This window comes from Sciurus vulgaris, assembly GCF_902686455.1.
Source record: "Sciurus vulgaris genome assembly, chromosome: 18".
Taxonomy (NCBI): domain Eukaryota; kingdom Metazoa; phylum Chordata; class Mammalia; order Rodentia; family Sciuridae; genus Sciurus; species Sciurus vulgaris.
Genome location: NC_136479.1, coordinates 2193382 through 2217883, shown reverse-complemented (window position 1 = coordinate 2217883; position 24502 = coordinate 2193382). Strand labels below are relative to the sequence as shown.

At 52.4% G+C, this 24502-nt stretch overlaps 1 protein-coding gene across 5 annotated transcripts; it reads right to left on the bottom strand.

Annotated features, from left to right (window-relative positions):
- Positions 1–299: 299 nt before the first annotated feature.
- Positions 300–24502, bottom strand: KCTD5 (potassium channel tetramerization domain containing 5). Of its 5 annotated transcripts, none has more exons than XR_013760636.1 (7): positions 24193–24501; positions 11946–12054; positions 10172–10263; positions 8312–8407; positions 6256–6381; positions 3809–3960; positions 300–440 (listed from the first exon to the last, which is right to left on the bottom strand). XR_013760636.1 is itself a non-coding variant. In XM_079120378.1 (7 exons), the coding sequence occupies exons 1-6, from the start codon at positions 24442–24444 to the stop codon at positions 3822–3824; spliced, it is 720 nt and encodes a 239-aa protein (XP_078976504.1). In that variant the 5' UTR covers positions 24445–24501; the 3' UTR covers positions 300–440; positions 3809–3821. The 5 variants fall into 5 exon arrangements, 4 of the variants coding, with proteins under 4 accessions (XP_078976504.1, XP_078976505.1, XP_078976503.1 ...); XM_079120378.1 differs by having other exon boundaries at positions 3809–3866; XM_079120379.1 differs by lacking the exon at positions 3809–3960.

Genomic DNA, 24502 nt, shown 5'->3' with positions numbered 1-24502 from the left:
GTGTGCTGGACAATCCACACAGCTGCTGTCCCTTCCTCCTGGCGAGGCCTGAGCTGCTATCGCAGACTGTGAATGTAGCACCAAGGGCCCTGCCCTTCAAATGATCTTCAGGACTGCACGGGCTAGTTGGGAGCACCCTGCCTCAGTCCCATGCAGCACTTGGAAAGAACAGAGCAGGCCCCCAGAGATAGCCCACCTGGCCTTTGTGCCTCTTCCTTGTGGGCATGCCCAGCTTCAGACAGCTGGGCCATCTTTCACCACCCACCTCCGAAGCAAAAAAGGATCCACACCCAGATCTCTAGAGAAATGATCAAAAGCAGGTTTCTTCTCACAGACATACTTCCTGGACACGGCGGTTCACTGTATCTTGGGAAAAGGTAAATCATTTCTTCGGCTGTCAGTACTGCATCTCACATCCTTGAGCCCCGTTCTTGCAAAATCTGAAAAACACCATATGCAGAGTGAGGACTCAAGCCTGACCAGTTCTGCTTTGCAGAACAGAGCCACAGACCTATAGTCTGCCACAGGCAGATGGCTCACAGCTTGAGAAGCCTGCACCACAAGCCAGGGTCCCAGCTGGCAGGCACAGGGACCTTCAGTGTGGGGAGCCAGCATCTCACACTCTCCATCCCCCCATGTCAAAGAGATCAATCCCCAGACCCTCCCCCACCATGAAGCAACAGACCTGTTATCACCCGTGCAGCCCCTGGGTCTCCTCTGAGACACCTGCCCAACCACAAAAAACCTTCAAGTATGGGTCATGCTGGGCAGATGCCCTCAGCGTCTGGACCCTGCCTGCCCAGCACAGTCCTGTGCTCCCTGATGGCTATGCTCATACCCCTGGCTCCTACTCAGCCTGACCTCAGAGGACTCTCCCCAGATGGTTTTCCTCACTAGCACTATGCAGCCAGCTGTGCACCCCACCAAATAGGGCTAGGAGCTCCTGGAGGCCTGAGGACAGGCTGGGGCCCTGGCAAATGCTACCGAGCCAAGCCCTGGGCAGGGAAGAAGTCCTCACCTCTAGGCAGGGTGTGCTGGAGCTGGCCAGCCCCACCAGGAGCCTCTCAGCTGCTCCTAGCCATGGATGCAAGCACAGAGGTGCTGCCAGAGCTCCAGCAGCAGAGAGCTGGCCCCCAAGAGTCTGTCAAGGGCTCAAGAGAAGGTCAAGTCCTCTCGAGCTACTCTGGACTTTCCACCAACACCCCAAAAACCCTTGCCTTTCCCCACAAAGAGTCCTGGGGGTCGCTTTCTGCCCATAGTACCATGGGTGCCTCCTGCAAGGCTGGGGAGCAGTGACCCTCCTCAGGCCTGACAAAAACAAGCCCCATGAGGTTAGTGATTCCTGAGCCTGCCAAGACTCAGGAAGTGACTCAGAGATAGTGCCACCCTCCTGCTAAGGGGCCAAGCCCCAGTCACCACTAGCCCCAATGCAGAGTTGGAGCCCAAAAGAGCAAAGAAAGGGTCTGTGTTGGCAGAACTACTGGCGGGTGTGACTGTCCTGATACAGTGCGACTCCTTTGAGGAGCCAGACCCGACAATCCCCAGGACTTGTGACAGCATGCTGCCAGCATGAGCCCTCTCAAGATGAGCTAATACTGTCTGCCTTGGACAATGTAGTGTTAAGACTTCCAGGCACACTCCTGGCAGGGCTGCCTTCCAAGGGGCGGCCCAGGTCCCATCAGAGACCCAGTGGCATGCTTGAGGCTGTGCCCCGGGCAATGCCACACTGACACTTTCAGGCCACTTACAATAGCCTTGCTCTGGGATGTCCTGGGGGCAAAAGCCAGCTCTCCTGACTACTCTTGCCACTTCCCACAGCCTAGATCTGCTGGAGGTGGGGGCCGCTGAAGCACATTCCCTGACAGCAGAGACTATGGGGTGGGGTGGGGACACTGAAAGAAGCCCCTTTCCTCCAGGTTGTCAGCCCAGCCTCCTAGTCTCAGGCACCTTCAAGTGATCCTCTCCTTTGACCAACCTGGTGGTAGATGTGGCTTCCCTGTGCTCCCGTGGACCCCACAATGCCCTGAGTCAGGAACCTGTCATAGCTCAGCCCCATCCCCATGGCAGGGACAGCTGAGGTCCTTCTACCCACATGGCTGTTGAGCCCTGCAGTGGATGATGCTGACAGAGGCTGTAACAACCCCATGCCTCACTTCAGAGACTCAGGGCCAGAAAGGGAAAGAGGAACATATTAGTACTTTTTATGTTAAATGACAATACATTTAAAAAAATATATTTTTTAGTTGTAGGTGGTCATATTTTATTTTTACGTGGTGCAGAGGACTGAACCCAGTGCCCATGCATGCTAGGCAAGTACCATACCACTGAGCCACAACTCCAGTCCCATCTGGCAATACTTTTAACCCAGCATGGGAGCACACCCCTGCATTTCCAGCTCCTTGGGAGTCTGAGGCAGGAGGATCACTTGAGCCCAGGAATTCAGGGCCAGCCTCAAGAGCAAAGTAAGACTCCATCTTAGTGAGTCTAAAAAAATATATTTATATATATCCTTTTTTTTTTTTTTAAATTTGATACTGGTATTGAACCCATCCAGGGCCTTGTACACGCCAGGCAAGCACTCTATCAGACATTCCAAACCCCCTTATTTTATTTTATTTTGCCACAGTCTCACTAAGTTGCCTGGGCTGGCCTGGAACTTGGTTCTCCTGCCTCAGCCTCCTGAGTGGCTGCGATCACAGGTATGTGCTACCAGGCCCAGCTTATTTTATGTATTTAACAAGGTTACTAGAAGATTTTAAGAGACATACGGAGCTCATTACAAATTCTCTTAAAGGGCCAGATGACAAATACTTTAAGCTCTAACGTCAAGAGGCACTTAAAAGCACGCCATTCAAACAAAGAAAGTGAGCTCAAGGACTCTACTCAGACAGACCACTGGCCCTGTTTGCAATACCTGTGCTAGATCTTTTCGGTCAGTTGTTTATCTTGAGAAGCTCAGCTGGCCAGGTGTATCTCCCCATGTTCCCTCATATGCTGAGTTGCTCATGGGGCAGCGGTGACCTACCTAGCCTTGCAGGATGGAAGCCTCCCAGATGACCAGGGAGTTGTGGGGCGGGGTGGGGGGGTGGGGCTGGCCTTGCTGCCTACTACCACCCAAGCTCCTGCCTGTGTGCTCAAGGAGACACCAGGCAACCCAGCTGAGTGACACTACAGCTGGGTTCTAACAAAGGTCCAGCTTCAAAGATATGGAAGGTGAGAATGGGCTGAGGCAGAGACTGGAGAAGAAGCCCGGTGTGGCCGGCACTGCCCAGCCTCAGGGCAGATGGTGGAAGGAATGTCCAAACACAATCACTGCTCTGTGGCGACGTGATAGGAGCACCCCCAGTCTGGAAGGCTTGAGTATGAGAGAGTGTCTGGGCTTTGGTCTCTGAGATCAGAGCCACTGACTCCTACTCATCCAAGATCCTGGTCCATGACCAGTCTGAAGGCCACCCCTCAGGGGCTGGCAGGTTGGAGTGAGCATTCCCTGCCTGGCCCCAGAGTGCTCCTGGGTCTATACCCACTGATGCCCACAAAGCCCTGATACAAAGGGCTTGGTAAGTACCCGGATCCTTCTGCCCGTGGCGACCACAGAGGGGTACTATGGCAGAGCAGTGCCCAGCATCTGGGTGCAGACCCTGGGCCCACCTGCAGCTCTACTGTGCATCTACAGGTGCATCTATTGGAGGTTCTGCCAACTACAGGCACAAGACAGGTGTGTGGGAGGGGCTGGGGGCAAGGGTCCACTGGGGTAACAAGGGTTAAGGACACTAGGTGCTGGGTCAATCTGAAGGGCCACAGAGCTCACCATGACATTACACTTAATCTGAGTCACTGCCTTGGTACCCCGTCTCCTCGTCGTCACTCTGGTGAAGCAGGCAATGTGCAGCAAGGGAGAAGAAGACACAGCTGTCATCAAGCACAAGCCAGGCAGGCAAGAGAGCTGTCCAGTAGATCACCCTCAAGGAAGGCCCAGGCTCAGAAGGTGCTGCAATTACTTCCTGCAGGTGGACCCACCTGCAGCAGGTGCCCGCCCTCTCTGGCTCCTGGGCAGGTGTGCCCTGTGACCTCAGCTCCCTGGAGTGACCTTGAGGCCTGCAGAACCTCCTGCTGGACAGGATGGCTTTTGTCTGCCAGAGGCCAGGAACCACACTCTTGCCTGATGGAGGGTGGCATCCTGGATCTGAGGCTGAACCACATGGGCAGTTAACTAACTGATCAATCACACAGGAAGGGTTCTCCTGGCCTCTGCCACGTGTCACCTCCTGCAGCTACATTCCTCTGTAACAAGTGGTGACTCCTGAGACTAACCACATTTGGTAGGTTCTGAGTCCTGGAAAGTTCTCAAGCCTGAGTGGTTTGGGACCCTCCTACACTTGTAGTTGGCACTGGAAGCAAGGGTGCTCACATGGGGTCAGTGCCTCCCACAGTGGACCCAATTTCTCACACTGGCCATACCCTTGGGGCCCTAACATCTCTTTCTCTCACCATTCCCATCATGAAACAGGGAAAATTCTGCCCACCAGTGTCGCAAGACCACCAAATACTCAGGAGCACTAGTAGACAAGGTTCAGTGTGAAGAGGGCAGCTGCTGAACACAGCAGAAATAAGCCATAAAGGGACTCACTGCCCTCAGAAATGTGGCCCTGCTCCATCCAGACCATGTGCAAGTGTCCCCAAACTGTCCTCCAGATCTGGCCCCCATGATTTTCCACTGCTCCCAGGGGCCGAGTCCTGCCCTGCCTCTTGAGGAGCTGCTGCAGCTGCCCCACTTCAGAGCCAGGTATTTCTGGAGAGAGAAATAAGGTCCTGCTTTCAACAGCACTGGGACTTGGGTCATGCCTGGAGCTTCCTCACAACACAGAATGTATCCTTCCTGCAAATGAAAAGCCACCAGAGGGAAATGAACCCTGGTGAGCTTCGTTATGAAAACTGCAAGTTCAGAAAAGAAAAGCTTCTAAAAATAAAACCATCTACGAAAGAGTCCTGCTGTTGCTCAGAGACAGAGAGGGTTGTCCTGTTGCCCAGGACAAGGCTGGGATCTGGAGAGGTGGTCATCTTCTAGACCTTAGACCTGATGGAAGCTCATCGCAAGCCTGGCACCAGGACCCTGGCTTTACCTCATCTGCTGAAGGGCACTGTGGGCTTGCCTGGCTTACAAGGTCCTGTGCCTTGAGGTGGGGGAGGTGGCAGGGCCTGGCCTCCTGCAGGTGCAGGAGGTGCAGAGGAGGCCAGCGGCAGATGCACACAGCACTTTGCAAGGGTGAGAATACTGCCAGGATCCTGGCCAGAATGGCTTCCTGGAGACCCCTGGGCTGACTGTGCCCATCAGTTCCCAAGACCTTGCCCCAAAGAAGACCAGGGAAGACTCCAAGGGATAGCCCTGGATAGGCAGATGCGGCTGGCAGTCAGCCAGAGGGCATTTCCAAGAGTCCGGTTGTCACAGAACCTGTGGTTCAATATCCTCACTTAATAGCTTCCCAGACTGGCCTCTTCCTGTACTCATATACAGAGCCCTCTGGTACTACCTTAGGTGCCTTACCAGGGTCACCTGGGGGCCTCTGGAGCTGCTGCAGAGTTCTCCATTCATTGGCTCTCAGGCCTGGCTGTGCTGGGTGCTGTAGGGGCAAGTGCACCTGCTACCCTCGGGTCCAGCCCTGAGAACATGCCTGGAGAATATGTCACTATGACTGGTCACTTGTGGGCAGGTCATAGGACTAATCCAAAACTAATAAGGCAGATCAATCCCTATATTTTCGTACCAGCTGCCGCTACCTTCTAGAGGAGACAGAAGAGCCTGGCCCACTGCAGGGGAGACTGCCTCCTTTATACACTAAACCCAACTCAGAGACCAGTGGCCATGGGTAAGGCAGCTGCTAATGCTGGGAACCACCCCCCAGCTTAAGGGCCTAGATCCTCCTCCCACACTGAAGGCTATCCCTGGGAATGGAGGATACCCAGGTCCCTCAAGAAAGCAGCCAATTGTGGTGATCCTGAAACACAAGAGGCCATGCCAACAGGTCCAGTGGATGCTTCCAGAAGTAGCTCTGCACACAGACTGAGAAAACAAGGACCAGTACTCATTCTAGGAGGCTCTGCTGATAAGCCAGGCAGACGCGACCTTTTATCCAAATAAATGAAAAAGCATAGAGAAAGAAAAAAAAAAAAAAAAAAGACTCAACCTTCAGAGTCTCCCACCAGGAGGGCTGGAGAGTCCATAGCTGCTAAGGCACTGGGAAGTCCCTGCACACTTACCTTGGCTTTTTCGCTGGGCTCACTGGTTGTGCCATATGAGGTGTTGTGCAGCTCCTTAGAAACCACACAGAGGAACTCGGCCTGGTCTTCGTTCCCATAGTTGTAAGAGGAGCCGATGCTGACCAGCTGGAAGAGAGACACAAGCTGTGTGAAGCAGCAGTGGCTCAGGTATACCGCAACTGGAGGAAAATATGTCAGAGGCTGCAACGGCTTGGGGCCATGAAGGGCAGGCCTCGGTCAAGAGGTTCCGGTGAAATGAAGGAAAAGTAATCCCAAAACCCTTGCAGGAGCAGGCACCTGCACCATGATACTGTGCAACATGCTGGGACAGGTTGCTGAGTTTCTCTTCGTGTTTCTGGGCCCACAGGAGATGCTGACTGCCTGTCCTGAGGGTGTATGGAGTGAGGATAGTGGGAGACGAGGCCAGAGCTCATGCAGGTACTGCATGTCCTGTTTGTCCTTGCTGGCCACCAGCAGGCCCTCTGCAGGCCCTCAGCTGAGGTTGGGTGGGGAAGAAAGGCAGAGGCTAGACAGCTGAGAGCCTGGAGAGCTGAGCCTGACTCTGAAAGTCGGACTCTGGAGAAACTGTGGTTTGCCGCATCTTAGTTTGTGTGGGTCTGACTGTGCCTCACCTGCTGGGCATACCCTTGGCCATTCTAACTTGCCTAGAGTACCTCCAGGACACTCCACACCACATGGGGCTGGGACCGAGGACCAAACTGACAGTTGCACTGACTGACTGCATTGGGGACCAAGTTACCTCACCGCCAACAAATGTTGTGTACTTTAAAAAACAAAACGAATCAAAATGAAGATAGCAACAGTATAGTATAGCTGTTAACACGACATCTACTGAGCCAAAGATCAGTTGAAAGGCTGCCAGTAGTGGCACAGTCCACATGCCAAGTGGTGACCAATGCAGCAACAGGGACAAGATGGTGGGCAGTGGTAGGCCCTGCCAGGTGAGGCAGACTGTAGGGATGCCGGCCTTGAGCCAAAAAGTTGACAGCCCCACTGATAAGAGCACAGAAACCCATGTTTTCCAGAGAAGACATGCGCCCATAAGGTCCTAAGCAACTTAGTTCCATCTTAAAATAGAAAATAAAAACAGAGTTGGGGATTTTGCTCAGTGGTTAAGCACCACTTATCAAAAAAAAAAAAAAAAAAAAAAAAAGAGTCATATAAGGACCCCAGATTCTGCCCGACTCCTCCAACAGCTTGCCAACCCACAGTAGTCCTCACCCTGCTTTGGGGCAGTAGAGTGTCCTTATCAGTGCACAGGAGTCCTAGGTACTCAATTCAAATGAGGATGACCAGTCCATAGACCCAGAGCTGGTAACAGCAGCTTTCCAGCACCTAGCTCTTCAGGGCCAACACACAGGGCAGGGCTCTCCTGTCACTCGGAGACTTGCGTTCCTGCTTGAGTCTCTGGCATGATTCTTTTTTTATTTCTTTAGAGTACTGGGAACTGAACCAGGGTCTTATGCATGCTAGGCAAATGCTCTACCACTGAGCTACACCCCAGCCCTTGTTTCTAAATTTTATTTTGAGACAGGATCTCAATAAGTTGCCAAGGCTGGCCTTGAACTTGTGATCCTCCTGCCTCAGACTGAGTAGCTGGGATTACAGGCATGTGCTGCTGTGTTCCATTCTGGCATGATTCCGATGGGATCTGGGTGGGAAAGACTGGCAAACTTGGCCCACACAACCCTGCTGGAACCCCCAGGAGAGCAGGGACAGCCTCTTCCTGTGTGTGCTGCAAAGACAGCCAAGTGCCTACTGCACAGCCAGGACATGCTAGGGAGGCCAGCCCAGCACATGAAGGTGTGAGGGAGATGGCAAAGAGTTCATGGCAGCTGCGCCTTCCTCAATCTCCCACATTCACTGTGTCAGGCAGGGTGGGGGACAGCTGAGGGCTCCAAGACTAGAGGATGTCAGGGAATTCTGTCTCCAGAGACTTCTGAGGCAGAGGCCTCCTCACTGGTCCCTGGGGCTGTACTTGTAATCAGATTTTAGCTGCAGTGTAGGCTGCTGCAGCAAACCAACAGCCTCTCACCTGCTCAAACTTCCAGCCATCAGACATAGTAGACACCATCTGTGTGAGCTCCTCCTCCTGACACTGCAATACACGGTACACGTGCTTCACAGGCACCTGCAAGGACAAGGGCCATCATGAGACCAGGTCACGCCCACACCATGGAAATCCTGCCCACGTGTCCCTGCAGGAGAGAACTCTACAGGGATCCACAGGTCCTGGGGCCCAGAGCAACCCTGAATACATCCACACAGCCGCCCACGGCCTGAACAGCCGCGTGTGCCACTTCCTCACTTGCCTCCAAAAATATTTCTACTTCTAAATTCCAAAATAAAATGAGTCATGCTCCTCAAATCTTGAGAGCACCTGTGGCTAGATGTGAACACACCAGAATGTCCGCTTTGGCCACATACAGTCTCTGGATTGACCAGCTGGGAAAAGGGCCTAACCAGAAAAGCATGAGAGACAGGGCCAGATATACACCTTGCTCCTACTTCCAGGAAAAGTTTTTCAACACGTGCAGGCCCTCTCCCAGTATTAGCTGGCTTCCCACACCCACATCTACTTCCCAACCCCACCCATCCCAAAGGGATCCCTGTGCTGGACTCTAGGCAGGTCCTATCCTGGAGACTTGGACTCCACGCAGGCTCTATCCTGGAGACTGGGGCAGGACAAGCAGAGACTGGGCTCTGCCCTCCCAGAGCAGCTCCAGCAGGGGCAGTAACAAAGGGCAGATGAGGGCCCAGGTGGCTGGCACTCAGGCAGTATCTCGCGCCAGTGACATGTGGCTGACAAAGACACACAATGAATTTGCTGCTGCCCAAGTGCTCCTGTGTAGGACAGCATAGGATACTGGCTACCACTGCTACTGGAGGGCCAGGCTGCAGGAGGTGGTCTTTCTCACCTCTGCCTCAGAAGTGACTGCATGACTGTGAGTGGGGCTGGGATGGAGGAGAAGAGGCAAACTGTACAAATGAAGGAACCAGGGAGCATCTGGGATGCTTCTTCTGCTCTCTGGGAGAGGAGCCTCTCCCTAGACTCCCAACCTGGCGCCAAGTGGGCTCCAGCAGGAGGTGGAGGGCCCGGAGCAGGTTGCATCCATGTCCCTCTCCTGGCCTGGCTGTTGTTGTCCTGGGTCCACTGGTTGTGCAGGAAGAAAGCAAGCAAGAACAACACAGCAGGAACACCCACATGGGATGGGGACAGTGACGGGGTTTAAGCAGACTGGCCAGAGTGCTGACATTCACCCCTCGACATCCCTCCAGAGCAGAGCCGGCAGGCTGAGGGCTCACTCAGCTGCTCTCTAGCACAGTGCTGCCATGGTGGCAAGACCAGCACCCGAGACTCACGGGCACCTCCTTCACAGCAGGTGTTGGGCACAGCCCTCCTCCAGCAGCACTAGCCTAATGGGCGGCAGATGGTTGCTCACTGTGGCCATACACGGTCCCTGGGAGGATCCACAGCAGGTCTGAACACCATTCAGAACCTGATCTCCCCTCATTCCCAGGAAAGCCCAGCCCTCCCTGTGCCTGTGCAGACCCCTGGCCCTTACCCTGTGCCCCTCCCAGCTTGTCATTGCTCTTCCATCACGCTGGCCATTGGAGGTCTCCCTGCTCCCCCAGAACCCCTGTTCCTTTCACTGGATCTTCCTCTCCTCCATTGTGTTCACCATGCCCAACCTCTGTCTATTTTCCAACTGAAGGGGGCTCCTTGAGGTGGGGCCAGGAAGAGTTGGACAGATCCTGTGCAGGGCACTGCAGAGGCTGAGCTGGAGGGTGAGGCCCCTAGGCTCTGTTCCAAAGGCCTCATGTGGGAGGGCAGGCGAGTCATGCCTACAGGCCAGGTCTCCAAAGCTTCCAGTGCATTAGTCACTTGTCTCACCTGTGAGGTTTTGCTGTCTCGTTCTCTAATTTTGTCCTTTACAAGTTTTATTAGTGAGGTGATGTTGTAAAATTCTGCTTCTTCCAATACTCCTGGAATAGAGGAAAATGTTAACAGATTTTCACCAGACTGGACCAAACAAAAATAGTATTTCGCACCTGCCTTCTCCCCAGGCCCAGCCTGTCTTAAGTAGTCACAGACCACCTGCTGCTCACAGCACTCAGCAGGAGTGAGGGTTGAAAATGAGGGATGGGCCGCATGTGGTAGCACATACATGTAATCCCAATGACCCAGTGACTCGAGAGGCTAACGTAGGAGGACTAGAAGATTAAGACCAGCTTGACAACTTAGCAAGACTATGCCTCCAAAATAAAAAATGAAGAGGGCTAGGGATGGGGCTCAGAGGCAAAGAATCCCTGGGCCCAATCCCCAATATTAAAAAATGAAATAAAAGAGAGAGGGGGATGTTTATTAAACATGCCTTGATGCCTCCCTCCAGAGACATATAGGAATAGAATGGCTGCTCTGGGCCTGCAGATACCAAGAGAATGACTGGTATGTTCGCTCTGTACCCTCGCCGCCTGTTCTGAGCCCTAGTTCTTCCTGCTGGGAGCCTGCAGGTGCCACAGGTGCAGGCCAAGGGATGGCAAGCTGCAGCTTCCTGTGTATCAGCCACTCACACCTACCAACTATGTTGAATAGATTCCCCTAGTCCACAGAGACCAGACAGCTGAGGCTGCTCCTGGTTCCAGTGCTCTTCCCAAATCCTGCCATCTGCAGTGCCCCATATTCAGAGACTTAAAACCTCGCAGACACTTAGCAGCAGATTCCCAGGGTCCCATTTCAGGGACTTCTGATGGGTATGGGCCACTGAGTCATTTCTTCAGCCCCCCAACTGCATGACAACTCAGAACAACACACAGCAATGTGGGAAGGACATGGAACAGGCAGCAAAGCTCAGGGCAGCCTGGAGCCAGAGCAACACACACACAGGGGAGGCTGTTCCAAATAGTATGTGCATGTGAAGAAGCCTCGGCTGACACTGACACTGCACGTGGGCACAAGTGTCCTCTGGCCTTAGAGCACAGCAACCTGAGGCTTCTTGAGCTCAGGAGGAGGGAGGACACCAGAGTCCAGAGAGAAGAAATGGAGATGCAGCATGGGCTGGGGGGGAGAAACCAGGCAGTCCAGTCTAGAGAAGACTGCTACAGAATCTCCCAGGCCCTTCTTGAAACAATCCCCTGGCTTTTCTGAGCCAACACCAGGGTACAGAGTCTACACTAAGGCCTGGTGCTGGGCAGACTGCACGTGGGCTTGCATCCCACACTCTGAACAGGCAGGATGCAGTGGCCAGTGAAGGCAGGCAGAACTCAGATGACAGTGTGCAATGTCACCACCTTGAGCTGCCCTGGAGAGCAGGCAGAGAACCCTAAGACACCCCACAGGCATTCTGGGGTGTCTGTGACATGTGGCCTCGGATGGTGGCAGGTAAAACATCTGCCCACCCACATCTACCCACCAGACCCTTGAAAGATGGAGCCTGCAGAGCAGCCCTGGCCACTTGGCTCTTCTTCCACAGTGGTCCTGACAGGCCACTGCACAGCCTCTCACCACCAAAAGGCCTGGGAATGGCAATGCAGCAGCCCCCAGGGCCACATCTGCAGAGGAAGCATGGGGCTGCAGCTTGGGGTCTGGATCTTCAATGGAGTGACCAGCACCTTCACCAGGAACCTGCCCCTGAAAATAAGGTCTTTGTGCAGAAAGGATAGCCTACCTTCCTCAGCGAGGTCTTTGTTAATGACCAGCTTCCCATGTCTCAAGTAGTTCAACACAGGTCCAAAGTAGGTGGGGTCTCTGTCAATTAAATAGGCACCCGTTTCATCCTATGAAACAGAAATGTCATCAGTCCTGGATGAGAAACTGGTGGCTCTGGCAGCTAGAGCAAGGCCTGGGCCCATCCAGGTCACACACACTGGCCCACCCTGCACCAGGCCTGTGCTCTCCCAGACCTCCTCCAACCTGATCTGCCTGGCTCCCAGGTGGAAGACAAGCTTCAGCTGTCTCCTTCCTGAATTTGCTCCAGGGAGAGGTAATGAGACATGAGGTCCTTTCCTCACAGCTCCAGAGATTTCTGAGAAACCACGCGGTATTACCCATCACAAAGGCTCCTCCACTGTCATGGGCAGGGCCTTTCTACAGAAGTCCAGGACTGGACTGGTCTGGGGGGCAGTGGGACCTCCTGACTGTCAATATGGAAGAAGACAGCCAGCCTCTGGTTGCTGAGCTCTGATCCCACTGTCAGGAGTCTTATTAGGATGAGTGACTCCTGGGGGAGCAGCACATTAACTGCCCACACAGAAGCCATTTTCTGTTGAATGGTGGCCACCAGGCTTTCCAACAGACTGTGACCACCAAGGGGGCCCTCCCTCATCTTATAGTAGTGGTCTGCAGCCCATGGACCACAAGACAGCCCATTCACTCACTTCTCCTGACCTGGTTCCTCCAGGGAACAGGGGACTTTTCTGAGGCTGTGGTTGGCCAGTCAAGGACCCCTTGAGAGCTGATGCCTGCCCCCTGCAGTTGTCTCCCCAGAGGAGGACATACCCTCCCAAGGCATGGGGCAGGCACAGCTCCTGCATGACTTGTTACATACCACATAGCCCTAGGGTCCTCAGAAGTAGGTGATACACAGATCCCTCAAAGACATATCTGGAGGGGTGGGTAGTGAATTCCTGCCACTCCCACTCCAGACCCAGGCCCATAAATTAGCTACAAGTAATTTGGGGGCTGCTGAGTCTGGCGCTACAGGGACACAAAAATCCTGGTGCTGATGAGGGTGGGTCTCTCCTAGGCACAGCCTGGCATCTGCTCTGACAGACACCGAGGGAGAACAGGAAAGTTAAGACCCCACTGGGGTGAGGCCATAGTCTTGGCTTTCTGGTCAGCAAGGCCCACAGCCAAATGCTGGGAAGGATAAGGACTCCACAAATCAAGAGGATGAACTCAATTTCTCTCACTAGAAAGCAGCTGTGAGGCTCCTGTAGGGTCTCTGCAGGTACAGGGCATGGAGAATGCTGTATGTGACCCCCATTGGGCACCAACGGCCAGCTCTAGTCCAAGGGGACAGCATCAGTATCTCTGCAGAAGGAGACTGCTGAACCTCTTGGACGCAGCATGCCCACTGGCACCAGAGCCCAGAGAGGAGGTGTCTCGGCTACAAAACAATGTGCCTTTAGGACCCTTTTTTCTTCATGGACATCAATTCCTGTAGTTGGGCAGTAAAACCTGGTGATTTCAAGGGTTCTGTCTCCAAACTCACAGTCACAAAACTATAAAAACCTTTTTTTTTTTTTTTTTTTAGAACAAAGGGATACAGCCGAGCTCTGTGGCTGAGAGAAAATCAGTGAACCCCTGGGATGTGGAGGTGCTGGACCCAGAGGCCACTTGCCCCAGTCACCTCTGCACCCTTCTCCTTATAAGCCCTCCATTTCACACTCCCAGCAGCATCCTAATCCCATACAGACCTCCTGACTCCCGCCTAAGGATGTAACAGCTGGACTGACCAGGCCTCCCTATCCTGCAGTCCGAGCCCTATGGGCCTGGAAGTCATCGTGCCTCCCAGCCTGGTCCTCCAGCTGTGCTCCCAAGGACCAGGGAGATCAGACTCTAGAAGCAGTCCTGGCCTCCTGCTTTGGACAGTCACCATTTCCCACAGTGCCAACCATGTGGCATCTGCACATCACCAAGCTCAGGAATTAGGAAGCTCTGGACAGACAACTGTAAGAAGATCAAGAAGGAAAGGTCAAGGGCTGGGGTTGTGGCTCAGTGGTAGAGCGCCTGCCTATCAGGTGTGAGGCACTGGGTTCAAGTCTCAGCACCACATATAAATAAATGAATAAAAATAAAAGTCCATTAACATCTACAAAATAGATTTAAAAAAAAAAGTGAAGGTTAGAGGGGGAGTGGGCTCATCTCTGCCTGGATACCACAGGGGACCTCCCTTATAATACCAGCCATGTAGTCAGTGGGCCGGACTGTGGGCTCAATGCCACCACACTCCAAACCTCAGTTTCTTCATAAGTAGAACAGGAACAAGAGCAGTTCACTGGCCTAATGGGCAGCTCTGAGCACTAGGGGGCTGGGTACAGTCCTGGTCCATGTGCCACACCTGCCAACAGATGTCACACCTGCAGCAGGGTCTGGATGTTAAGGCTTCTTGGCAAGGACAAGTTGGGCAACCCTTTGGGCACTGGGACTGGCAGAGGAGGAAAAGGAAATTTTCTGAGCACAAGACACACCTATAGTCCAGGCCTCCCAAACCTGGAAGGACAAGGGCATGAGGAGAGATTGTGGGTAAGCAACAAGGGAGGAAAACATGGATGTTGTGGTGGGCCAGAGGGAACTGGTCCAACTGGCACTGATGCTTGGCCCTAAAACCCTAGAGAAAGGGAGATGAGCCTCAGCTGTGTTTGGGCCCTGACAGGCCTGCCAGCTTCAGTCTTACTGGGGCTGGCTTCTCACCACATATGCCTTTTAGGAGACAGCTTTTTCCTTGTGGCTCTGTGGAGCACTCACCACTGAGCTACACCTTCAGCACTTTATTTTTTGCTAAGTTGTCCTGGAGGGCCTTGAACTTGAAGCCCTCCTGTCTCTGCCTCCTGAGTGGCTAGGATCACAGGTATGGTCACCATACCAGCCAGGAGACAGCTTTCTGGTGGATACTTTCTGGCCTCTCAGCCTGGAGCACTCCTGGCTCAGGGCAGTGACAGGACCCATCTAAGCACAGGACATGGGGCTTTCAAGGCGAGTTTGCTGGCTGGGCTGACAGCACCAGGTGCTCATCCACTCGTGGGGCTGCAGACTTCAGGAGTGGCAGGGTAGGGAAAGGGAGACCCAACGAGCCTTCCCAGAGCTTCAGCCACAACCTCTGCTTCCAGTCACCACCTTGTGCTCTGACACCGAAGGCTCGTGTGCCTCCCCAGCAAGTAAGAAGGGCAAGCTGAGTTCTTTGTACGGATCCCACTTGCTTCCAGCCAAGAGACAACTTTAAGGCAGCAGCCTCCTGGGGACTTCAGGAAAATAATATCAAAGAAGCCTAAGACATTTGCTTGAACTTCCCTGGAACCAAGACTGGAAAGCAGAAAGAGTAAGAGGACCCTGAACACACTGACCAACACAGGCCTATGTGAGGCCAGCGGGTCCCAGGCCACTTGGCCTAGGGAGCTGCCAGCAGCACACCTGGCTGACAGCAGGACAGAGTTGCCTAGAACATAGGGAGAAGCCAGGCTCAACAAGGGCCTCCATGCAAACAGCCAAGACACCATCAGCACAGGGTCACAAGCTGGGCAGAGAGTGTGGCAGTGGGCAACATGAGGCTGGGCAGCAGAGCTGGCAGAGGGTGAAGCACCCCAAGGCCAGGCTCATGTCTGGACTCCCTCACTGGGTCTCAGCTGCCCCACTGGTCAAATGAGACACCTATCCAAGATAACCCTTGAGCTTTTTCTGGCTTCAGCTGTCTGTGCTCTAGTCTGACTCCCTTTCCTCAAAGAGATGAAGGTGGGCACTTGGCTCTGTCTTGGAGGTGGAGGGTGTGACAAGTTCTATGAGAAAGGAAGCCACATATCTGGCCATGGGGATGAATGAGTGGGAAACAAAGCCCAGAAATGGGGTTCACCTGGCAAGCTGGTCCTTCTGAGGCCCTGCCTGTACATATCTTTACACAGGAAGGTGTTAGTTAAAGCTGGGGCCCAGTATGAGGGAATGAGTCTACCTCAGGTGAACCTCCACCAGCTTATGACTTATCTTAAAAATTCATGTGAATTTTACACTTAAATCCCTATTCTTTTTTTTTTTAATATAAGAATGTTTCCTACAACTTTGGAGAAAGTCATCAGAGGGCAGTTGGCCAAACCCGACAACTGAAATCAGCCCAGAGGACCTGTGGAGATAGTGCCTCTGGGGCATAAACCCTGGCTGCCCAGTGCCAGTGCCTCTTGTCCTTTGGAGCATAGCCCAGCTTGATGGAGCACTTCTGAACCTGCTCACCACTCCTGACACCCCTGCTGCCCAGGCTGGCCTATGCGAAAGAGGGATTCAGATAGGGACCCTCATCCTGCCATGTTCTTCTCGTGTGGCACAAGTCTGAACCCAAAGACCCCCAGGTCTGCACAGAGCGCCTCCAGGCCCCTCAGAACAATTGGCTACAGCCATCTCAAATGGCACTCTTTTGGAGTGAGGGCTGAGCCCACCCAGGCCTGCCGAAGTCACCTGGACTGAGGATCCAAACAAAGGCCCACAGAAGCTGAAGAAAGAGAAAATGTCCCTGTACAGGCTGCACCTCCTCACAGAAACCTGGACTGTCCTATACCATCCCTCAGGGCACTCTGGTACTTTTCTTTTGGTGGGCACCCTTCAATCAGGCAGACCTCCTTAATAAAACAGGCACCACTTGGTCGGAGGGCAAGGTCAGAGCCAGCAGGGCCAGAAGAGGGAGGGAGTAGGGTGCATCGCGGCTCTTACAGTGGGATTCCTGGGGGCTGTCAGTGGGAGATCTCAACTTCCATAGGAAGGGCTGGGTCCTAAACCAAGACCCAACAACCCCACTGGAATGCACATGGATAGGACTGTTCAGAGCCCCACTGAGAAGTCAGGCTGCTCTTAAGTTAACAAGATCAAGGTGAGCAGCCCAGCTCAGATGGGGACCAACAAGAGAGGCCTCAGCACAATGTGAGCTTGGGGCCTCCGTGGTCACGTGGAGATAAAGTAAACAAAAAACAGGAAACACAAAGCACCCAATTTCAGATTGAGTCTTTGGCTCACTCATGCAAAAGCAGTGAGAGGGTCATCCTGGGATGTCTGGAACAGTGATAGGTGCTGACAGAGGCAGAGCAATCAGCATCACCTGCTCCCAGAACCTGTGACATGTGGAAGAAAGCCCTCATGGTGCACACTCGGGTGGCTATACTTCTAAAACCAAACAGAATGAGAAGCAACAGCCAGGACTGGGCCAGGATGTAGCAGTGGGATGGCTGGTCAGGCACCTTGGATCTTTTTTCTTCCTTCTTCTTTTCGGTCCTTTCTATAATTTATGTAACAAGCATGTGCTACATCTGTATGGTGGAAAGGTTTGTTGTTTTTCTAAGAGTCAGAATTAAGTCTGCTTTCTCGGCAAATCATTCTTCTCTACTGACATTCCTTCCCCACTTCTCACTGAACTAGTGTCTGACCTACTTGAAGGAGTGCTGACTTGAAAAATACACATCTCCTCCCTTTAAAGGCATAAGAAAGGGATCACTGGACTTAAGCTTTAAATATTTAATGAGGGTCAGTCCCTCCCACACATACATATCATGGGTCCACATGCTGGCAGGGCAGACTGGTGATGCCTAAGTTAGCACTGAGTGGGTCCAATATGGAGGCTTAGCCCCTCAGTCTCCAAGGGAAGCAACCCTGAGCCTGAGCCCCTGGCCATGCCATCTTCCCAAGAGGAACAAATGGTTACAAAGACCAGATCAGGTCCATGTCACATATCTCCCAGGAGACCCCTGCCCAGCAGCCCCCAAACAGGGGTGGGAAGACATGACTTCACAGACAAACTTGAATGGGCAGCATGAGGTAAGCCTCCTAACCCTGTGTTTTGGGTTAGAAAGGGTCCTCAGAGAGGCCCAGTGGGAGGTGGGCCACTCTGTTCACTCACAGTCAGACCTCCATCTACCTCGCTGCTGCCATCCACCCAGGGCTCACCCCTTCATTTAATGGGGCAACCCTGGAAAGGGCAGGAAGGGGGGTTGAAAGCACCAGATTCTCAGGCAGTTGTGGAGGCTCCTGTGAACAGGCTGAGAACTCTACAGAACGTTTGCACCCAGCCCCTCTCTCTTACCCTACATGGTTCAGAAAGACAGTACCCACCTCAATTATGAGGGACAAGGCATGGCCACTAGAGAGAATCCAGAGGGTAGAGAGTTATAAACCAAGCCTGGGAGATTTCCCAGCTGAAATCTAAATACATAAAATTTTCTGAGCATCAACATTTGTCAACATTAGAAATATTGTGTTCACTTTGAAATTATCCATTTCAAGTGACTATGCATGTGCTACCACACCCGGCTTTGTTGTTTTTATGCAGACTTGTCATATCCTTGACCCAGAAGAGACCTTAGACATCACCAATTATAAGTGTGGAAACTGAGGCCCAGAGACCAAGGAGAATTGTAAGAGGCCGCTGGGCCTGGGGTTGTAGCACAGTGGTAGAGCTCTTGCCTCACATGCGTGGGGCACTGGTTCGATCCTCAGCACCACATAAAGACATGTGTATTCATCTATGAGGTTAAAAAAAAAAAAAGGACAAAAACGGAGTCTTAAAAAAAAAAAAAAAAAAAAAAAAAAAGCCACCTCTGGATTCACAGAACAGGGACAGGACCCCAGGATCCTGGTTCCCAGGTCCGCCGCCTCTAAACCAGCACCCCTTCCAATGCACCTCAGTCTTACGTGGCAAGGGTGTCAGAGTCCAAGAGAGCTGGCATGCACATTGCACTTTTCCTCCATGAGATCCTGTGCTGGAGACTGGAAACACCCCACAGATAAGGAACGCAGGTGCAGCAAGAGCTCCAGGTGAGACAGGGAGTGGAGATGGTAGGTATGTCAGGGCTACACGACATGGAGACTCTCTATGTGACCCCAGCCATCTGCCCTGGGAGAGTGTCCCGCAAGACCCCAGGGCCTGACCCTCAGGATGCCTCTTCACTGACACAGCTGGGGACTAAAATTTAGGATGTCAGCATTTATACAGACTCAAATGAAGCCTGGCAAAAGCAGATGTGAGTGGACTTGTGAGGGGAACCCACATGTGAGGCTCCTAGAGCTTTTTGTGGAACAAATGTGCTTTGCATCAACAAACATGGGTCCCCAAGCTGTGTGAAGAAGCCTGAGGTTTGCTTCAGTGTCCTGATAGTTCAGCATGACAGGAACCCATCTAAGAGCCCAGCTGCCGCACACGTAAAGGCAGCTAGGTGCTGTGTCAATCTGTAGCTGGGGGTGTGGGGGGAGAGTTGTGGACAGGTACAGTGTGCCTCCTCTCCAGGACACCTGTATGGCTCCAGTTGCTGTGAATACTTAGCCAGCAGCAAGGGGTCATCCATCTGCTAGGTTTCTTGGGTGGTTTCTTTCCCAGGGACCCTTGAATAACAGAAAACTCTCAAAAAAATCCCCAGCACGTATCACCTCCTCACTGCTGGTTTACAGTGTAACAAACAACTGCCAGCACTGACCAGGAGGAAGGCAGGTGGAAATGTGATCATGCGGTCCACCCTCCCACCCCCACCCTGTGGCCCAGGACGCGACACCTCCTCCAGCCCCACAGTCCCTAAGCCATATTACAGTCCCCTCCATGCTGACAGTCCAGTCAGCATCCAAGGATACTGCAGCCAGGACAGCCCAGCCCAAGGCTCCCCCAACCCCTGTGGTGCCCAGGCCTGCCCTGTTGGTGTCCCTGTGATCAACACCCTGTCACCTTCAAGGCAGCCCCTGGTCTTTCCACACATGGCCACCTTGGCAGACTGAGGACAGAGTTCTCCTTTCTTCCTCACTGGGGCCAAAGGGCAGGCCCTCAGCTCTTCCTCCTCCTCCTCCTCCTCACTGGGGACTTCTGGCACCCAGAGGCTCCTGCCTCTCCTTACTTGTTTTAGAAAACCTATCTCAGCCTGACAGTGAGAAGCAGGCCACCAACTCTGACTTTCAAAAACCAGGCCAAAGAGTATGGAAAGCCCAACTGCTGAGGCAATGAGGACACCTCGGAACCAAGAGGACAGCTGGAAGATGCTGGGAAACACCCTGCACATGGAAGCCTACTGTACCGAAGCCCTGGAGCTGTATGTCTCAGGCTAGAAGGCATCAGGTGTCTTGCTCAGGCAGCCCGTCAGCCCTCCAGAGCACAGGCTCTGCTATCCAGAGCTGGGGACCCACCCTCCAGGGTCCTGTTCCCCTACAAGCAGCCAGGAGCTTTTGGCAGTGTGAAAGGGCAGCAGGGGAAGCAAGGGAGACAAGCTGGATATGCCACTCCCAGCCACACCCAAGCCTTGGAGGTGCTGTCCCAACTAAAGGGGAGCTGCCCAGACGGGCACAGAGAGGGTTACAGTGATGAGTGTGAGAATAACAGGAACAAGAATAAATTCTGAGGGGAGAAAAGAGCATTCTTGGTGTATCCTTTCTAAAAACAAAGTGCAAAAAAATAACGATCACTAAGAGCAACTTCTGCTGACTGCACTGGCTGGTGCCAGGTGGGGCAGCTCTCTCCTCTTCCTGAATCTTCACAGCTACTCCCTGCAGAGTCATTGCCTCCACTTCACAGAGGGCAAACCTAGGGCTCAGAGAGTTGCATTCATGCACCCTGAGTCACACAGCAGGGCTCTCAGAGACTAGATTCTCTTTATATCAGGGAAAATGACTTGGATAAAGGTCATGCCTACACCATGACCTACACCAGCCTGGAATTTTCTATGAATGAAGGGAGAAGCTGCTCAAGCAAGGTCTGATCAGAGTCAGTGTGCACCTGAGGACCATGTCAGGCATCTGAGACATGCTCTCCTTGGAAAGGTCCAACTTATGAAATGGCAAGACCTCCTGGGCACTGACAGTCACCTACTCAGGGTCAAGGGGTTTCTCACATGAGGCACCCTGCATACAGGTGACCACAAACTCAGAGAGCATAATCACCCACTGAAGAAGGATAGAGCAGTTCCAGCACCCGATTCACGGCCAAGGACCAAGAACACCCTCGGAGCCACACTGTCAACTTGAGTGCAATTGAGACATGTGCTCCTCAGACACCTACTCGTGGCCTCTACAGACAACGCAATTCTGTCCAGCGCACGAGACACTTGTGGAGATTCTGCCAGTTAGTTTCTCACTTCTGATTTAGTTACATGGAACATAATTTGCCATTTCTACTCTAAGTAATCCCCACTTCTCTTGCCAAGCTGCTGATTCAAAGATGGTCCTCCCGCCCACATCCCATTCCCTGGTCGTCTGTAAAATTCCTTTCATATCTTTCCAACCCTAAAACTTGCCAGCACCAAGTGTGCCCAGGGTGGGCATAGGAAGTGCTATGACTTTCCCCAAGACCCATCTGATGCCACCATATCTACAAGCCCAAAGCAGAAAAAGTGGCTCTGTTGTAAGAGGAGATGCTCACGTGCAACCAGTAGTTTTCTCCAGGCTTGGCTCAGCTGCAGAGATAGAACCCTCCTTGATCCTCCTCCATCCAGGTGGCTTCCAACCAAAAAGTATTTGCTATTCTCTTTACTTCCTAAAGTATATCTACAATAAAGCAGGGTCTGGTTCAGACACAAATAACAAACTCTGTGTTTCCAACAATGCCTCAGGAACACAATACTACAGATCACGGAAATGTGGCCAAAAAAAAAATCAAATACTAAGCCTTTACACAGCACTTCAGATGGGCAGCTCAGAAAGAAGCACCAAGATTGGCCTGCCCTAAGGACAACATGGGAGAAAGTGACACAGGAGAGCTGATGAGCAGATGCTGAAATGCACAACACAGTCACAGTCCCACTGGAGGAAGTCCCAGGAGGAAGTGGAAATTCATCAGGCTACTAGAAACAAAACCTCACAGCAGCAGTGGGCCCCGCACTAGCCCCTGAGGCAAGAGGGCAAGGGCCTGGGGCACAGGACATGAAGAGCAGTGGGTCCTGGAAGACTGGGACGGGGTGAGGCCGGTGGGGGTGGGGAGCAGATATAGCCTAGAGGCGTAGATGTTGGACCAGAAAACAGTCAAGCCAGCCCCTGGATGTACCTTTTTGCCACCCTCCCCAACAACCTGCCCATGTCTTTAGAAAGCAGCCTCCAGAGGACCTGCAGTAACCATTCCCATAGCACCTCACTTACAGCCGCCACCATACAATCTGTGTTTAGTATTCTCCCATGAACTTGAAATTCAGCAGGTTCCCAAAAGGTTTCTTGGGAGCCTCTTTCCCTTAAATCTTCTCATGCAACTCTCATCCCAGTGCAAGCCTAGAGCTCAATAAACACTAGGAAAGTGCCAGGCAGGGATCTTGCACCGGATCCCTACTGAAGTTCAACTCTAGAGGTGTCTGTCCTTAATCTTGATTAACTATGAAGTCAGGGCTTGGAGATACCTACACGTGAATCAACATCCTGTTTATCTTCCATCATGTAATTAGTGGCCTCCCACTGCAAGCACCCCTTCCCCTCCACCCACTCCTTAGATTCCTCACTCAGGATTTAATTATCAAGGTGGAATCTCCTGGGACATTCTTTCATCAGAAAATGGGGGACAGGGGAATAAGAAGATAGAGCATTTTATACATTTTCTCATTTGAAGCAGAACACTAGTAATATGACTAATGTGAATTAACATTCTAGCAACTTATCTGTGACTAAAACTAAACCTTATTTACTATCAAGTATATTGTGAGACAGAGACTATGTCTGCCATATTACAGTCCTGTTTAATTGTTGGCTTTATAATTTAGAAATCAAGTGTAATTAAGTAAGTAATGATTTTTTTTTAAATTACCATAGATTCTGATAGATTATCCCCTACCAAGAATCCTTATTACAGTAAGGCATAATTTTTAAAGCAGTCTTAAGAGACAATAAAATAAAGGGCTGAATCAATTTAACTGTGCTAAAGTCATTTGGTTCTGAATCTACTGTTCCAGTGCTGAATAGGCAGTCACTGCCTGGAAAGAACCCAATGGATTAAAAACATTTAAAATCAGATTTAGGATACACAACAGGGATCCTGGGTAAAAAAGCAAGTGACTGGTCACTATGACCCACTGTTTAAGTAGGAAAACCAACAGAAAAGCATACACCCACACTATAAAGGGAAAATGACAGCTGCCAAAGGCCTATTTCCATCCTGGAGATGACAGTCATTTTCTGGGAGGTCAATTCTCTAAGAGTAGAGAGCTTGGTCAAATGAGTGGCAGGAATGGCTGGGGGTGGGGAGGGCACACTGGCATGGCAATCCCTGATTTCTGCCCTGATTTTGCTGAAAACTCAAGTATTTTCATTTCCTGGTCATAAGATCAGGCCATGAGTAGACTGGTCTCTGTCAGGGTTCTTTAAGTAAAGGACCTTCCTAGACTCTGGGGAATAGAGAATCTTTTCAGAAAACCTCCAGCAAGGCAATATCAGGTTGGTAAAGCACTGAGCCAAGTGCAATCATGTCATCTGGAAGACCCAGCAGTTACCGTAAGGCTTACGAGCTGCCTAGAAAAAAAATAAAACAACTCTTCTACCACTCTTCTTCAGTTGGATTTTTTTTTATTTCTCTCCTGTCCCAAGACACACTTCCTCACATAATTATTGTAAAGGTAATAATCCAAATAGTTACTACTATCACCTGAACAGTATGAGCATTTAATTTGATCAAACACAAGCTGTAAAACTAACCTGGAAACTCCTATCCTTTTGCAAGAGCGGTGGGAAAATTAAGTTAAATAGAAAAGCAAATCAGAAAAGAGATTTCCTACCTGACCTGTCCTTGAAGCCCTAAGTCACCCCCTAATTTGAGCAACTTTCCCTACGAAAAGTCTTACTGAGAGGCACCTTGTAAGAGCTGCGGAGTCGGTGCGTGTCGTGAATTAAAAGGATGGAGCGTCAACTCTGTAAATGCAAGTCACCGGGAAAGGAAGGCTACCGTGTCAACCTCCATGCCTACGTTAATTCAAACGTCTGGACTGTGAAAACAAGAAATGAACTCAAGAGTTCTCCGTTTTCAGAGCCAGCAAGTACGCTGGGGCGGAGAAGTGTTCACACGCCCTGGGCAAAAGAGTCTAGGCAGAAAAAGTAGGTCTGCAGCCAAGTCCAGGGTCCGGGGAACCTCCTCCTCCGCCACCGAGGCGTGGAGCGCGAGGGCGAGGGGCGCCCGCGGCGCAGCGACGGGGGTCCCTGAGGCAGCAGGCGCCAGGGCACCGTGCTCTCCTTTAACCCGGGCGCCGGGCCCGGGGCCCCCGGCTGGCCTGCGCGGCCCTCACCTTGTCCGAGTCCAGGTCGGGGTCGGCCTGGCACAAGCGGTACAGGAAGGACTTCGGGTCCCGGCACAGCGTCTGCCGGGTGGTGAGGAAGTAGGTGCCGCCGACGTTGAGCCGGACCCACTTGGACACGCCGCCGGGGCGCTGGGCCAGTGCGCCGAGCCCCGCGCTGCAGCGGCGGCACAGGCCGCCCCCTAGTCCCGCCCCGAGGCCGCCTGGGGCAGGCGGCATCAGGTCGAAGACATTCTCCGCCATGATCTCAGCAAGCCCCGCCACAGCGCCCCTCCGCCGGAAGTGTCCGGTCTTTAATAGT